The sequence below is a fragment of the Mauremys mutica genome, chromosome 2 (genome assembly GCF_020497125.1).
Source record: "Mauremys mutica isolate MM-2020 ecotype Southern chromosome 2, ASM2049712v1, whole genome shotgun sequence".
In the NCBI taxonomy this organism is placed as follows: Eukaryota; Metazoa; Chordata; order Testudines; family Geoemydidae; genus Mauremys; species Mauremys mutica.
In genome coordinates, this window is record NC_059073.1 from 262605746 (window position 1) to 262623032 (window position 17287).

The 17287-nt window shown below is 40.2% G+C and overlaps 1 protein-coding gene across 6 annotated transcripts in view; it reads left to right on the forward strand.

Moving 5' to 3' along the window:
* PDSS1 (decaprenyl diphosphate synthase subunit 1) overlaps positions 1 to 17287 on the forward strand; it is a 45256-nt gene that overhangs the window by 25441 nt on the left and 2528 nt on the right. For 5 of the 6 annotated variants that reach the window (XM_045007226.1, XM_045007223.1, XM_045007225.1 and 2 more), the window contains 6 exons: positions 49 to 190; positions 2020 to 2131; positions 2229 to 2338; positions 9932 to 10012; positions 10215 to 10328; positions 15597 to 15677. In XM_045007226.1, the coding sequence (XP_044863161.1) occupies positions 49 to 190; positions 2020 to 2131; positions 2229 to 2338; positions 9932 to 10012; positions 10215 to 10328; positions 15597 to 15677 (640 nt within the window). Of the gene's footprint in view, positions 1 to 48; positions 191 to 2019; positions 2132 to 2228; positions 2343 to 9931; positions 10013 to 10214; positions 10329 to 15596; positions 15678 to 17287 lie in introns of all 6 variants that reach the window. The other variant, XM_045007224.1, reaches the window with a different exon arrangement.

Genomic DNA, 17287 nt, shown 5'->3' on the forward strand with positions numbered 1-17287 from the left:
AGTATGCTTGATTGACACTTAAAGGTGTGGGTTTTTTTATAATTTTAGGGAGGTGCAAGCAAGCCAACGCTCTGTGGCCATAATTGCAGAGATGATCCATACTGCTAGTCTAGTTCATGATGATGTCATTGATGATGCAAATTCTCGGAGAGGAAAAATGACTGTTAATCAAATCTGGGGGGAGAGAAAGGTGAGTCTGTCATTGTATACAGTACTGGTAAAGTGGAGATTTTTATTTGTCATGTTGCTAATTTAGTAACTCCTCACTTAATGTCCTCCCACTTAACGTTGTTTCGAAGTTACGTCACTGCTCCATTAGGAAACATACTTGTTTAAAGTTGTGCAGTGCTCCATTATAACGTCATTTGGCTGACTTTATAAGGGAGCATTGCATAAGTTCCTCTTCTCTGCCTCCTCCCCCTCCCTCCCAGTGCTTCCCCCACTGCCAAACAGCAGTGCTTAAGACTTTCTGGGAGGGAGGGAGGGAGCAGGGAAGCTGCTCCTCCTGCCCCCCCATTCCCCCCAGCAGGCAGGGCCACCCGGAACGCAGGGGCTTTAGGAGCTGCTGGACCCTGGGCTAAGGGGGTCCCGGGGCCCTGGCCTGCAGCTCTAAAGCCCCTTTTGGGATGCGGCCCTGCGAGCATGGGCCAGGGGACTCAGGAGTAGCAGGGGCAGCCGCGCAGCCAGCGACCGGAGAGAAGCGGCGCTTTCCCCTTCAAAGCCGGCCAGACTGCCAACCTTCTGAACTCTCTGCATTCTGGGTGGCCCTGCCTGCCGGGGGAGAGGGGGAGAGCTCCCAGAATCGTGGTCATGGGGATGGTGCCACGCTGCACAGAGCCACCTACAGACCCCCTGCACCAAACAGGAGCTGCCCCAGGTAAGTGCTCTGCACCTCTTGCCTGCCCCAGCCCTGGGCACCCTCCCACACCCTAATTCCCTCCCAGACCCTGTACCCCCAGCCCTGAGCCCCAGGGGTGAGCTGGGGCACCTCCCCACCACAGTATAGTACTGTACAGTATATAATGCCTTTTGTCTGCCCCCAAAAACATTCCTTGGAACCTAACCCCCCACATTTACATTGAATCTTATGGGAAAATTGGATTCGTTTACTTAAAGTTGCATTTTTCAGGAACATAACTACAACGTTAAGTGAGGAGTTACTGTATTTAGTGTGTGTCTCCTTGACAGTAGTGTGTGGCTATGGTGGAAGCTGGGGGTGTTTAGAAAAAGGGGTACAATCTGAGCTGATCACACAGTTGTGATCATGTTATGAATTCCTATATACAGGGGGTAAAATGGATAAAGTTTCTAACCCTATATTTTCAAAGTATAGTGGGAAGATGTTTTTGCTATGTGATTCCGATAGACTCTAATGGCAGTTGCATACAGTAGCTAAAATCATGTTGAAATGCTATAAAAATATGCCTCCTTTTAAGCACCTCATGTATTGGTTTCCCCTGTTGAAATAATAAACCAAAAGAGCTTTTACACTAGCATTAGAATGTTCAGGCTTTAAAATGTTAAATATATGCCTTAAGATAATAAAGGCTTTGCTGTTATTCTCTTGTGAAATATGTAAGATGACTAAGCTTCTTCATAAAGCATTTGGAAAAAAAATTATTCAGGAAGTCCTGGGGGATGACAGAGATCAATGACACTTCCAAGATTTTTAAGACACTTTAGAACTAATTGACATTACACAATAACAGTAGCGCAGTGACCATACAATACAATATATAATGGTTAAAACTTATTTCTTTACCTCACAGGTAAAACACGTTCAGATATAGCAAAAAAGAGATCACTGTAACATGGGAACTCCAAAATGGTTCAAATTTAAATACTGTAACTATTTTTTCCTTTTCCAGTTTTCAGTCAGAAATGTACGCTTTATGAGGAAAACGATGTAATGTGACTAGACCTAGAAAATATACAGGGAATCAGATGGTCCCTAGTATTTTTTATGTGAAGAGACATTTTAAAAAAAAACAAAAAAAAATATTCTCTTGTTTTTTTCAGGCTGTTTTAGCTGGTGATTTTATCCTTTCAGCAGCTTCTGTTGCTTTAGCAAGAATTGGAAACACTACTATTATATCGGTATTAAGTCAGGTGATTGAAGATTTGGTGCGTGGTAAGGTTTTTTTCTATCTTTATACTTTGTATCTTTATACTTCTTTGTCTAAACAATAAACCTAAAAAATAAAGACTTTGTTCCTGCATCTTTATAGGTGAATTCCTTCAGTTGGGCTCCAAAGAAAATGAAAATGAGAGATTTGCTCACTACCTCGAGAAGACCTTTAAGAAGACTGCAAGTCTTATCGCAAACAGTTGTAAAGCAGTATGTACGTTCTGTCTCTCCTCAAGTTAACATACCTTACTGTAAGCTTCACAGCTAAATTGTTGTGAAGGCTAGGACTATAACAGCGTTTAAAAGAGAACTGGATAAATTCATGGTGGTTAAGTCCATAAATGGCTATTAGCCAGGATGGGTAAGGAATGGTGTCTCTAGCCTCTGTCTGTCAGAGGATAGAGATGGATGGCAGGAGAGAGATCACTTGATCATTGCCTGTTAGGTTCACTCCCTCTGAGGCACCTGGCATTGGCCACTGTCGGTAGACTGATACTGGGCTAGATGGACCTTTGGTCTGACCCGGTACGGCTGTTCTTATGTTCTTATTAAATTCCCAGTTACTTGCTATTTTCTTTGGAAATGCTCCAAACTAGATTCTTCAATTAGTATTTTGCCACAGTCCTAATGGATCTTTGTTTAAGATTTTTATCCCAGTTCAGCTGTGCAGCCTCCATTATTGGTTTTCATTCTTTCCTTTCTGTTTTATATGCAGAGACAGACTTTTACTCTTTCCTCACTCGATTCACAGTAAGATTGACTATCGACTCCTGAGCTGATTTCTAAAATGTTAGAAGTTTGAGCCTATTTTTAAAATCCATGTCCGAGAACTGTTCATCTTATAATTTGTTAAATATAAGTTTCCTTTCACATCTGTTGTCTGCTATTGTGTAGCATAGTAAACTGTAATGCAGAGCCCTACATGAAAACAGTGCAAAAAATGTAAACAGTTAGTTTGTGTTCTTCCTTTTAGCATTGCTCTAATTAGGAAATACATTCTCTTCTGCTCCTCATTAAGTCTTATACATTGAATATGTTTTTAGTTGTGTGGGTATGGGGTGACTAAAACGATCCTGTCTAGTTCCATTATTGTAAAATGACAGAAGCATAAATTCAAGGACTGAGTCCCAAGCAAACTGACAGTCAGTTAGACCCTGCTATATCCTACTCTCCGTATTTACCACCAAATTCTGTTATTTTTGTTACACAACAAATGAATATTGACTTGCACAGACAAGTTCTTATTCAAAAAAAGATGTTTATTACAAGTTCAGAAAATGCAGAAAGTGACAAAAATGCTTTTCTCCCCTCTTCTCTCCCCCCTCCCCCCCCCCCCCCCAAAGAGAGCCATAATGTTGTCAGAAAGGGAAGTGTAGCTGGAACATAACCTTAGCAATAAGAGGCAGTTCAAAAAGGATTAGTCTAACACACTGTGTTATTGTTAAGTGTTTTATTCTGAAATCAGTGGTACATTCTTGCAATAGAGAGCAGTTGAAAATTGCCTAAATAAGTAAATGTAAAATGTAAAACAGGACATTATTTCTAATATTGTAAGACCTTATTGGAACACTCTCAGTACAGTATACTTTCCATAAAAATCTGTGTCAGAGGAATCTGGAAAACTGACCAGTTCAAGGAAAATAGAAAACACTCCAGTTGCAGTCACATACAACATTTGGGTATATCTAAATCTTGTAAAGGTTTCATTTCTAACTAAGAGTAATCTATTTCCAAAGCTGCTTAAATTCATGATAGTTTCTTTTGTGTTTCTGAAGCAGATTGGGAATATCCACTGGCAACAAAACACAAATGAAGCATTTTTTCCTCTTAGACCTAATGCTGCAAGGAAGTTTGGGGTCCTTGAAAAAAGGCTAGCACCAATCATTGATACCAGATCTACACCTACCTTCAAAACAGTCATGCTTTCAGCTGTGTTACTAACTTCATGCAATAGTATCCAAGGATTTAAAAGTGGGGTCATATATTTTGGAAGTAGACAATTTTATCTGCCAAAAAGGATTCAGATGTATTTTCTTAGGAAACTCTTTATAGAAACAGATCAGGACATGGATGGCTCATATGAATAGTAATGTGTGATAGAGCTTTCCTCTCTAAGGCTCAAATCTTCAGTGAGAATTTTGCCTAAGTAAAGACAGTCACATCAAGCTTCTGACTCACCACATATTCAGTGTAACTGAAAGCTGTTGCTATTGGATAGCAATTTTGACAACCTAAGAAAAGAATTCACAGGGTCTTTCATTCCCATTAGATAGATTCTCATTACAAATTCTACCGTTTCAGTTTGCTTTTTGGCCTTTCTGAGAGTTTGCACAAAAGCCAAGGATTCAGGGGCATCCGTCTAAAGTGTAGCTGAGGTACAGTTGATAGGAAAGAGAGTTTGTTTTACTGTTGCCTTCTGGTACTTGTACTGTGCATAATTATGGTTTTCACCACTGGGAATCTAGCATTTCAGATGCAGCAAAATCATGTTTATAAATAAAAGTGAGGGAGAGAGGATTATCCTTGGGAGCAAAACTATAGCTCTTCACACTATGACAATGACACTTTTTAGTCTTTCCCTCAGTTTCTTTCTTCATAGGTCAGCAAGGATAGGAAGAATGGTACTGATAGCATGAGTGGCAGAGAATGCCTGGAGCACACTTTCTTGGGCTAGTTAAGGAGAGCTGATGGGTTCAGAAGGAGTTCTGCTCTTTGTAGCCAGAAAAATGGTCATCAGAATCATTATCTGTAGCTTGAAAGTGGGTTCTTTTAAGTATCCAAGATGAAGATGACTTCATTCTCAAGGGCAAACTAAGGCTATATTATTGGTGATTAAGAATATCAGTTAGGATAAGTCCTGCTAGCATGAGCCAATTCAGTTCTCGGGTTAAGGGAAGGAAAAGATACTTGTTGTTTCCAGTTGCATATAAATAAGATAAAATATTGGCTGAAAAAAATGGCAGAAACTAATTCTAATGGGATTTTAGTTAGAATTAATCTAGAGGAAGGACGATTGGTGTGTTCCTGGGACAGTGTCTAAACAGGATACGGATGGTCTTTTCCTGTAATTTCACGAGTTATCGTCTGCATCTCCAAAGCATTACATTAGAACCAAAATGCCATTGAGGTAACTAAATACACTTTTATAAAAAGTCTATCAAGGGGCTAAAGCTGTCACAGTCTTCAGTGTATATTAACTACATGGTAGATGTGTGCTTAAGCTATGGCCAAAGTAGTACATGCGTGCCACAGTAAATAGTGGCAGATGGCCCTGAGAGTCGCTGTAGCCTGAGTTACTGAAAGGCATTTTTCAAGGACAATATGGAAGTGGAGGATTTCTGTTCAGGAATTCACAGCAATGAAGCACAAATGGAATTCCTAGCTGTCATGAGAAATCTGAGATACCAAATAAGCTTAGCAGCTTCTCCCTCTCTTGCCTATTTTTCCTGCTGTAATTAGATTTCAAAGCCAGGTAAAGATTTACATTCTGCATAAAATACTTTCAAAATAGGGATTTTTTAAAAAAAATATTTCTTCATTGAAATGAGTATAAAAGTTGCATCAGATATTCGGGCTTCATCTAGCATGACTTCAGTTTTTACAGACGTAGGCTCTGATCCTACAAGCTGATCTGTGCATGCATATCCCTGCATCCACAAAGAGCCCCACTAACCTCAACAGAGCTCCGTGTGGCGATAAGGATTTGGCATAGGGAATACAATGAAAGGAGGAGTCTGTACTTCTCTATCTAGCCAATGATTCCAAATTTAATTAAGTTTAAACTTCCACTGGGTGTGTCTCATGCGGGTCCACCTGCACAGAACACAGTGCAGCATTGGGGCCTAATCTGTGTTAGCTCCTCTTGACATATTAAAGAATGTAATGTCACTGATGATATGGAACCACCTCAGGCTTTGCATGCACATTAAAATAAACTGTAAAGTCCAGTAACAGGTTTGAGCTAATAGAACTACTGTATCAGGTGCATCAGTCACTATTACAGAATGTCTGATAAATCCCCTCATTCATTTAAAAAAAATCTACTAAAGTCATTTCCTTTTGATAATCTACTTTCAGTGGAAGAGATTAACGTTCAACATAGTAACTGGAATTTGAAGTATTAATTATGAATAGTAAATAACAAGGGATTATATATAGCCATCAGCTCTGAGGGGTTAGTTCATGAACACTGTTTGAAATCAGAGTGGCAAGATGGCATCATGGCCTTGCTTATGACATCTGGAAAATTGTTCCTAGTTTAAAAAAAAATAGATAATATTTCTGAAATACAGCTTTAATTAAACTGAGTTGTCTCATTGTAGTGTAGGGTTATGAAGGGTTCCTTATCTTCATCTTGAAATGCTGAATTTAGGAGTAAGAATTTTGAATGCAGGTTTAGTGGGGAAGCTATTGGAATTCCTATAAGACTGGCTTTGCAACAGATCTGTTGTAACTCTGGTGACATAGGGCTTGCCTGCATAGGAGAGTTTTTCAAGTTATACCAGTATAGTTATAACGCTATGGTTATTCCATGGAGAGTTACACTAGTATAACTATAGCAGTTTAAATTCACACATTAACTTATATATTAATGGTATAACTTTCCCATGTAGACATCCCATATTGTGCTTCACTCTTATAGAAATCATGATATGGTCCTGGTAAGAGGGATACTCATTAGGAGGTTATGTAGGCCTAAAGTCCTGGGTTTTCATTTTTGTTGTTACCTGAATGTGTGTAGCTTGAATAAAAGACGAGAAGTTTTCTAATTTCACAATGACAAAATAATTTTTTCCTTTTGTGAACTTCACTTATGTAAATGTATTCCATAGCCCTCTCCTCTGCATCTAAATCTTTCTATTTATGCTGCTAAAATTATTCGTATCTCCAGTTGGTCCATATTAAAATTATCTGCAGCCACAGTCATGTCCTGACCTAGATCATTGAATAAATTGAAAAGCTACAGTCTCAGCATGACCCTTAAGCTCCCCAAGTAGTGACTTGTCTCCACGCCCACTTACTGTGAATTTTACTAATGCCCGTTTAAACATTCCATTTATACCTGTATTTCACACTTAGATTGGCAAACTAAGGGTACGTCTACACTGCGATTTAAAAAAAAAAAAAAACCAGCACGGAGTCTCAGAGCCACAGGCTCGGCTGCAGGGCTATACAATTGTAGTGTAGATGTTTGAGCTCTGGTTGGAGGCCAGGCTCTGGGACCCTTCCCCTTGCAGGGCCTCAGAGCCCAGGCTCCAGCTTGAGCCCAAACATTTGCAATTTATAGCCCCACAGCCCAAGCCTAAATAAGCTGACCTGGGTCTTTTATTGCAATGTAAACATAACCTAAGAGCCTGACACTACTCAGAAACTTTACCAAAAATATACAGTGTCACACACTCAGCTTGTCTTACTGATTATATTTTATTTATATTACAATAGCAACCAAAATTTGCTAGGCATTGTACAGAGACATAAGATGATGTAGGACTTGCCCCAAAGAGTTTACTCTCTAAAGAGAGAAGCCTGAAAAGGAGGATAAAAGATTAGGTTCTAGTTTAATACCCCATGCTTATTCCCATCTAAAACCCCCTTGTATTTTCAGTTCAGTTTATCCTTTGATGGTCTCTGGAATTTTGCCTGACTATAGGCAAACTTTGAGCAAGAAAACTAAGCTACTAACATCTTTCCTCTTTTTATAGACTGAGGCAATGTGAGATGTTGTCTGATAAAAAAAAATCTGGATACTTTTCTCATTAGGTCCTTTTAGTATTCTTATGTTTGGAAAGCACAGTGTTAAAGGTTCTTTCATGTTTATTTCTTAGTGTAGGGCCCTACCAAATTCATGACCATGAAAAACACATCACGGATCGTGAAATCTGGTCTTGTGTGCTTTTACCCTATACTATACAGATTTCACGGGGGAGACCAGTGTTTCTCAAGTTGGGGAGTCCTGACCCAAAAGGGAATTGTAGGGGGGGTTACAAGGTTATTTTAGGGGGGTCGCGGTATTGCCACCCTTAATTCTGAGCTGCCTTCAGAACTGGGCAGCCAGAAAGTGGCAACGGTTGGCCAGGCGCTCAGTTCTGAAGGCAGTGCCCTGCCAGCAGCAGTGCAGAAGTAAGGATGGCATCCTTACTTTGTGCTGCTGCTGGCAGCTGCTCTGCCTTCAGAGCTGAGATCCCAGTCAGCCTCTGCTGCTCTCCAGCTACCCAACTCTGAAGGCAACGCTGTCGCCAGCAGCAGCATAGAAGTTAGGGTAGCAGTACCGTGACACCCCTCTCCCCCCCGAAATCCTTTTTGGGTCAGGACCCCTACAATCACAACACTGAAATTTCACATTTAAATAGCTAAAATCATGAAATTTATGATTTTTAAAATCCTATGGCCATGAAATTGACCAAAATGGACTGTGAATTTGGTAGGGCCCTACTTAAGTGAGTGCATGCTTGCACCATGTTGATTTGAAGATACTTTTCAGTGTGAATACCTTATCGAAATTACTTTTTTCAGCTTCTTTTCCATCTTCACAATCCCCATCAAGGCATCTGCTTCTGTTTTTAAATGATCCTACAACTTTCCCACCTAAGAAAAAAAAAAATGTATTCCTTATATCTTTGTGTTCCCATGCTGCTCTTCTATTGCATTTTTACTCTTATTTTTACTTGATAAATCAAAACGAATCTTCACTGCTTCCTCTCCTCTCCTCCTCTTTTAGTAACATTAGTTTTAGTTTCTATAGTAAGCCAGGATGGATTTTTTTTTCCCCCTCAACAACTGTAGTTTTGTTGAAAACTAAAATAAATCTGAGTATCTAGTGGAACCAAGTTTGTGCACTTTTAAAAAAAATAATCTATCTACAAGTGCACATACAAAATTCTAAAACATTATTTTATACAGTGTTGTGGCTCTCATGGTCATCAACTCCCAAACCTCACTCATCATCCCCTCATCTAATTATACAGAATTCATGCCTCTAGACCTGTCTTCAGAGTAGTTCATCCTTTTGTGTGCACTTAAGTAAAATGTTAATTTATTTTCCCCAAGGACTACATAGGGGATTTTTTTCTGCCTGCTACTCATGGACAAAGAGCCACATTACCATAGTATGGCTGCAGTTCAAACCTTTCTTGAACCTCAAGATTCCTTCTGGCTTGTTTGGAACCAGTGATGATTTGGTCTAGTATTGTTTGCCCTTTCCCATCCCAGCCCCCTTTGCCACTAACTCTCCCCATAATTCAGTGGAAATTTCATCTACAAGTTTATCAGCTCATCTCTGTTGATAGTTCATTTCTGGACAGTTAACATCTCCCATGAAAATAACCACCCCTTTTTCACTTGTCCTAGTTTGGGCACCACTCTTCCAACTCCCTGGTCTGTTACTGGGAGGCTTGTAAGATCCATCTACCTACTTGAGCCCTATCCTCCTAACAATTATGTAAACAGATTCAGGCCCTGTGTTGCTGAACTACATTAGACAATTAACCTACATGGGTAACACCTCTCATCTTGCTGCATTCCCTCTCCTTACAGTATAATTTGTAACCTAATAAAGTTAATCTCTATCCAGAATTTAATACTTCAGTTCTATTGGGTTTTGTTTTCTCTAATGGGCCTGGATATTTGTGTGTGCGCGCGTGCATAAACAGGGATTGGGGATGGGGAAGAATGCTCTAGATGTGGCTTTTTCCCCTCTCCCAGATGTTTACTGTGCTTATTATGTTGCACCTACAATCAGACAAGTTGCAGGTGAATAATTAGAGCTGTCCTTTTTTTTTTTTTTCTTCTTCTTCCTCCTTTCAGGTTTCCATACTAGGCTGCCCTGATCCAAAAGTTCATGAGATTGCATACCAGTATGGAAAAAATGTTGGCATAGCTTTTCAGGTAGTGTATTCTGTTGCTTTTACGGAATTAGTGGGAAGTCTAAAATGCACACTTCTCAAAACTACATTGGAAACCAAACTAGATTGCTGGGATTCTCTATATAAATTTTCTTTTAACTAGACACAGCAATTAAAATGTGTTGTCATGTTTTTGTTTTTTTTAAATGTGGTAAAATTTGCTTTTGTGTTTTGTCTTCTTCCAGCTAATAGATGATGTGCTAGATTTTACATCATGTGCTGACCAGTTGGGGAAACCAGCAGCAGCGGATCTCAAACTTGGATTAGCCACAGGCCCTGTTTTATTTGCTTGCCAACAGGTAGGGTTAAAGAACATTCTCCAAAAATAAAAATCATTGCTGGCTTAAAGGGACACTCTCAACTTCAAATCTAGTCAATTTAAAATATGCTCGGGACATAGCTAGGAGGGATCTCCTCTCCTCTTTACCTAATGAAACATGTACTGGCATTGACTGGCTCCAGTGGGAGCTGCATTCAGCATTCCTCCATTGGAGAGTGGACCGTTACTGAGGGCTTGAAGAGAAATAAGTTAGAACAAGCTTAGATAAGTGGGTATTTTTCCCCTGCCCTTACATCCCCCAGAACAAAAATAGAGTCAGAGACTAATATGGGTGTACACTTGCACAAAGGGGAAGGACGATATGGCCAGAGAGCCACCATATAGCAAAGACAGGAAGGCAAGGATGGTACTGGCCACATAAAAAGGGAGTGATGTTTAGTGGCCTCTGAGAACAAAATCCTCCATGTTCCACTAGTTTTTCACTTATTTCAATGGGAAATCCCCTAGGAGTCACGAGAACGCGTTTACACCCAGTAAGATCTCTCCTTACTGAGCGATCATTTTCTAGAGAAAAAGGGAAGAGGCACATACAACAGAAAAAAGGAACAGCGAGAGTGGCAGAAGTACAGAAAGAGGATGCAGTGTAGAAATGAACAGCAAGTGCACAGAAAAGGGAAGATACTTGCAGACTGACACAGGACACAGCACAGGCAGAGACAGTGCACTGCACTATTACAAGATTGATCTGTAGAGTGCTGATGAGTCCAACCCAGAACCTGTTTTATTAACTTAGTATTTTATTTATTTACATTTGTATATTACATGGTAGGTGTACATGGCACACGGTGTTTCTTAAATGCAGCCACCAGTGGATTTGTTTGCAGCCAGGACAGCCTCCAAAGAATAGGTGGAGATTTGGGGGAGGGGAGGGACAAGGGAAGCAAAGCAGCAGCAGCCCCCCCCGCAGCACCCAGCTGTTGCTCCTGACTAGCTGTCACCAAGAGCAGCAAGATGTGCCACCTTGATGTTTGCGCTGGCACTGCCAAAAGGGATCAGTGCCCTGCACCATTCAGCCTCCTTGGGGGTTCTGTGCAGCGCCTCAGGAGCCATGTGGGGCTGGTGTGTGCGGTGCTGGCCGCGGCTCTGGAGGCAGCTGCAGTGTTGTCAGGGCACTCCCTTGGGCAGCTCCCCTGCTCCTGGCCGGCTGGGGCATGAGGAGCCTGGGGCGGGCTCTCAGTGAAGAGCTGCGGGAGGCAGACAGACGGAGCAAGAGTTGGTGGCCACACTCTGCAGCTACCAAAAAGTTTGTTGTGAGAACCCCTGCTCTACAGAGTGGGTAAAGACCTAGTGCCTGAGCTGCTTAGAATCTAAGGTGCAAATGGCATGGAGAGGTGACAGCTGGCAAAGGAGGAAGTTTACACACTACGGTTGTGTGGTTCTGCTTGTCACAAGGTACACAATGTTAGTGCCACCTTTGTGTTTTTATATAAAAAAAAAAAAAAGTTTAGTAAGCTCCTAAAGGGGTAAGGATTATTGGGGTAAATGGCCATAGAAAGGCCGGAAACTGTTGATTCCCTGTATCATTTTAAATAAATGGGCTAGTTCCTATTGACTTTAGTTGAACTCGGGGGTGAAGGAGGTTACATTATTCTTGGTATTCAGACTTGTTCATCTGTTAGTAACAAAATTCCCAGCTGAAAATGAATTTTGATTACAGTCTAGCCGGAGCATTATTTAAATACTTTAACAGCTGTTATGGTCAATGCATGTTGTTATTTTCATGCCAAGAACCCGTAGTCTCCCACTACTGCTTGTTTAGTCATTGAAGTAGGCTTCTGTTCTCAAATCATCTGGGTTTAAGTGCCACTAGCAGCTTTGTAATTCTTTGTTCTGGCCACCATTAGTAATGGAAGAAACTGGAGGAGATAAAATAGTTTAGCTGTACAAGATCCATTCTCTTATCCATATATCCATCTTCAAATTGGGCTGTCTGGTCTCAGTTAATCAGCTTTTGGTTTGACTCTAATGGTTGCATTTTATTAATTGTTGTAGAGTAGACAAAACCTGAGTTTACAATATTAAAATAAAGCTGAAAAAAACCTGACAAACATTTTAGGATTTTCATTGACCACAAGTCCAGTGTTCTGTTTACAGGCCACTTATTAGCATTCCCCCTTTCACACTCTTTATATCTTGATGACAGAAGGCAGTTGTCAGTGCACCATCAAACTGTCCTTCCACAGAACATTTTGTAAGGCCTTTTGTGCCCAGGGGAAGGCCTCTTCATTGACAGTTTCCTGCTGCTTACAAGAAACTAGTACTGAGCCACACTAGAGCCTTATATCAGAGGGGTAGCCGTGTTAGTCTGGATCTGTAAAAGCAGCCAAGAGTCCTGTGGCACCTTATAGACTAACAGACGTATTGGTTCATGAGCTTTCGTGGGTGAATAACCACTTCATCGGATGCATGAGCCTTAGGTATTGTTTGTTTACATAAGTTTTAAAAACTGGATCTGGGACTGCAATCAGACACCTATTTGTACTACTAGCAATAAATGTTAACCTCAGTGCAAATAGATGCATGTCTCCACAGCCCCACAGTTTGGACAGGACTTAGCAGTAGGCAAAAAAGTGCAGCACTGTAACTTGCCTGTGTGGACTCTGCAACAGGATTACATTAATGCAAATCTTTTAGTTTGTGCCTGTGCAATGTTATTCACACCCCTCTACTCTGAACTGCAGGGCTGTGGAAGTCAAGCCCTTTGAAGAAGAAAAACTCCATCTAAAACATGTAAAGGGTTTTTCTGTTGAAGGTTGTTTACCTTTTCCCCAAAGAAAAATTATCTGCTTCTCTTCCTCCTACCATTTTGACCAACAGTTAACCTGTTATTTCCATATGTTGAAGATGCTTTTACAAACACATACGAAATTATGGCTTTGGAAATGCCTCTGTCTTTCCACTTTCACAGAAAAGTTATATAAAATAAATGAGCAACACCTTTATTTATTTAAAGTTGACTAAGAAATGAGATTTTTTTAAAAATTTATGTATAAATGTAAAATCAACCCCTGCTCAGCATAATCTGACTGTATATTCACGTTCTCTTTAACAATTGAAATGAAAGCTGCAAGCTGGATATTGGTTCCCTTAAGAGAACTTACCAAGTGGGAATTTCCCATTTTTGCACAGAATAGTTAAACATTAAAGTTCTCATACACTTTCAATCCTATTCTTTAAGTGACTTCAGAATTAACAAGCATTCCTTTCAAAGGTTTATACATTAGCTGTCATGTGCAGATTTAAAGGCTAATAGCTTTGTGTGAAAGGTCTGATTTTTCTATATTTTTGCAAGTTAAATGCAGACTGTCAAAGCATATGTAGCTAACTAATAAATAACCTAAGAGCAGAGATGTATAATATGCAAACTAATTAAAATTGCATAATACAGTAAAAGTTGGAATCCATAGAAAACCCATCAAGCACTAACATTTATTTGTAGGTTCTGCCTAAGAAAACTGTTTGAAAGCAGTGGGAGGAACATTGTCATTATAGAGAGATGTAGGTCCCCTATACAAAATTTCTCAATTCAACATACATTGATACTGAAGGCTGCACAAGGGAAGCTGAGCATCCTTTACAAATGTATAGCACAAGTTACATTTTTGCTTGATCCTAGCTGTCCTGATGATGAGGAAAAAAGCTCTTTATTTTTATAAAGCAGCACACAGATGCTGAGGTTCCTGCATGCTGGGAAATAGTGTGTTCTAAAATACAGCATCTGGAGGAAGGGCTAGTAGCTGTTTAGATTTGATAGTGATTTACCCAGACACTGCACTTTAGACTGGCTGATTTGTAGAGTAAGACTTTTATAAAAGTGTAATTAATGAGTGAGAGGCTGAGAACACAAAATATCCTACATTTTAAATGTTCAGATTTTATATGAAAAGCCAAGGTGATTAGCTACATTAAGTATTCCTTAAGTATTAAGTAGCTATGCTGTCATCCTAGAATGTAAACCAGGGGTTGGCAAACTTTCTGAGGTGGTGTGCTGAATCTTCATTTATTCACTCTAATTTAAGGTTTCGTGTGCCAGTAATACATTTTAATGTTTTTAGAAGTCTATAATATATAACTAAACTATTGTTGTATGTAAAGTAAATAAGGTTTTTAAAACATTTAAGAAGCTTCATTTAAAAATTAAAGTAAAATGTGAGTGCCACTGAAAATCAGCTTGTGTGCGCTGCCTTTGGCATGTGTGCCATAGGTTGCCTACCCCTGCTGTAAACAGTGATGGGGAGTGTCTAAATGCCGTGCAGACAGGGTATAAATGTTCAGTAATGCACACTAGACACCCACAGCTGGTCTGGATCAGCCTGCCTGAGCCTGACATTTCTGTATTGCAATTTTATAGCCACCCCCCCCCAGTCTGAGTCAACCGACTGGACCAGCTGCAGCTGTTTTATTGCAGTATAGACACATCAAGTTGGTTGGAGGATAGTGATTTGGTTTGGTATTGAACTGTTAGCTAGATACTACCCATAGAGATGGGACCCAGATTCTAACCAGCCCTTATTTTGCCCATTTAATTCAAGTCTACCATGTTCAGGAATGGCAGTGATCTGACTTGGGTCCAATTCTAATTAAATATTTAGCACATTGGGAAGTCAGCTGCACATCAAATGACAGGTTTAGTTATGTTTGAATTGCTATCTCTTACCTTACGGCTTCCCAAGAAATGGAACACATCCACCTTCCACTACATCCAAATTTACTGTGATTCCTCCCTCCTGCTGTCCAAAGGTTGGTTTCTGCTCCTTAACTATTTTGAAAGGACAGACAAGTTCTGCACTACATTGATCCCTACTGCATCTATATTTAAAACCTACACATAGAAATTTAAACCTGATACGCAGCAAGTAATATGTACACGGGGGGGGAGGAATAACCTCATTACTGGAGGCAGTGTGAAAGTGAGAAGCTTCCACCCAATGCCTTATATTCTTATTACTTTCATCAGATGAGCTCTAAAGCATTTATTTCAAAGCAGGTAAGTTACCCTTCTTGTACAAATGAGAAGAAGCCTACGGTCAGTTAGTGACCTTTAAGACACCTGATCTGGTTAGGGAAGATGCCTCCATTAGACTGTTGCAGAGGTTATATTAATAGATTAATGTCACAGGGGAGATAAAAATGTACTAGATCCCTGGAGCTGGTGTAACAGGCAGCTACACAGAGGAAAAACTTCCTAAGAAACAGGCAATACTTAAATTTTCTCCTTCATGTTTAGTTTCCAGAAATGAATGCTATGATCATGAGGAGATTCAGTTTGCCAGGTGATATTGAACGTGCTCGACAATATGTACTTCAGGTAAGACTAGTCTTAAGTATAAATTTATTTAATTCCTCAACGTAGTTGTAGCAGTTATAGGCAATCTAGAATTCATGCAATGAATTAGCCACAGATGGTAGGGCTGTATTTAAAAAAGTTTAGTATCTAACTCAAGAAATGGTTCTCACCCAGGACTACCCATACCCCCAGGGGCACACAGATATTTGCCTCGTTTTATTACATAAAGCACTATCGCAGTCAGTACAAACTAAAGTTTCATACAGACAAAATGAGAAAGTAAACAATTTTTCAGTAAGTGTGCTGGGACACTGTCTGATTTTGTAAGCAAGTAGTTTAAAATGAGGTGAAACTTGGGGTATGCAAAACAGATCAGACTCCTCAAAGGGATATAATAATCTAGAAAGGTTGAGAACACTGAACTATAGAATGTAATCAAAGATATTGTTGCAAAGGTATTCAAACTTTGCTGGCTCCTGGGGTGAAAAATAGCTTGTTGGCACAGCACTTAAGAGGAACAGCAGAGGCAGGTTACTGGATTAGATAGATGTGGCAACATAGTTAGAAACTGACCTTCTTGGATCCAGTGCATTAAGAATGCAGCTACTCTTCAGTACCAGTAACTATGTTTCAGAGGTACTGAAAACATAAGCAATGCAAGCTCTCTTGACTGTACCTATTAGTTTAAATCTGGCCCTGCTAAAAATAGATCCAGTTTAATGGTCTAAAATTAGAAACTAAGAGGTAGAGTATTGTGTAATGAGACATTTGTCAAATTTAAACTTGTAGAATTTGGACATTAGCACAGGACGTGGATGACCAGAAGTAGTCAGTTTAATTCACTAACCACAGATATTCCTGTTTAATAAGTCAGTCACTTTTAAATGCAAAATGTTTTGATATTTTTTCTGTATGCTGCACTTTTAAGGTAGTTTAACAATGAGAAACAATTACTATTTATGTATTTGAATCCCCATTTCCATTCAAATGTAATGACACAAATCATGAGTTCAATAATTAATCACCTCTAAGGCCTGGGCTACACTAGTGGGGGGGTTCGAACTAAGATACGCAACTTCGCATAGCTGAAGTAGTATCTTAGGGTACGTCTACACTACGGGATTATTCCGAATTTACATAAACCGGTTTAGCAAAACAGATTGTATAAAATCGAGTGTGCGCGTCCACACTAAACACATTAAATCGGTGGTGTGCGTCCACGGTTCGAGGCTAGCATCAGTTTCTGGAGCGTTGCACTGTGGGTAGCTATTCCGTAGCTATCCCATAGTTCCCACAGCCTCCCCCGCCCCTTGGAATTTCCGGGTTGAGATCCCAGTGCCTGATGGGGCAAAAATCATTGTCGCGGGTGGTTCTGGGTAAATGTCGTCAGTCACTCCTTCCTCTGGGAAAGCAACGGCAGACAAGCATTTTGTGCCTTTTTTCCCTGGATTGCCCTGGCAGATGCTATAGCATGGCAATCATGGAGCCTGTTTTGCCTTTTGTGACTGTCACCGTATGTGTACTAGATGCCGCTCACAGAGGCGATTCAGCAGCGCTACACAGCAGCGATGGTTACCAGCCATACTGTACCATCTACCATACCATAAATTGGTAATAAGATGATCATGGTT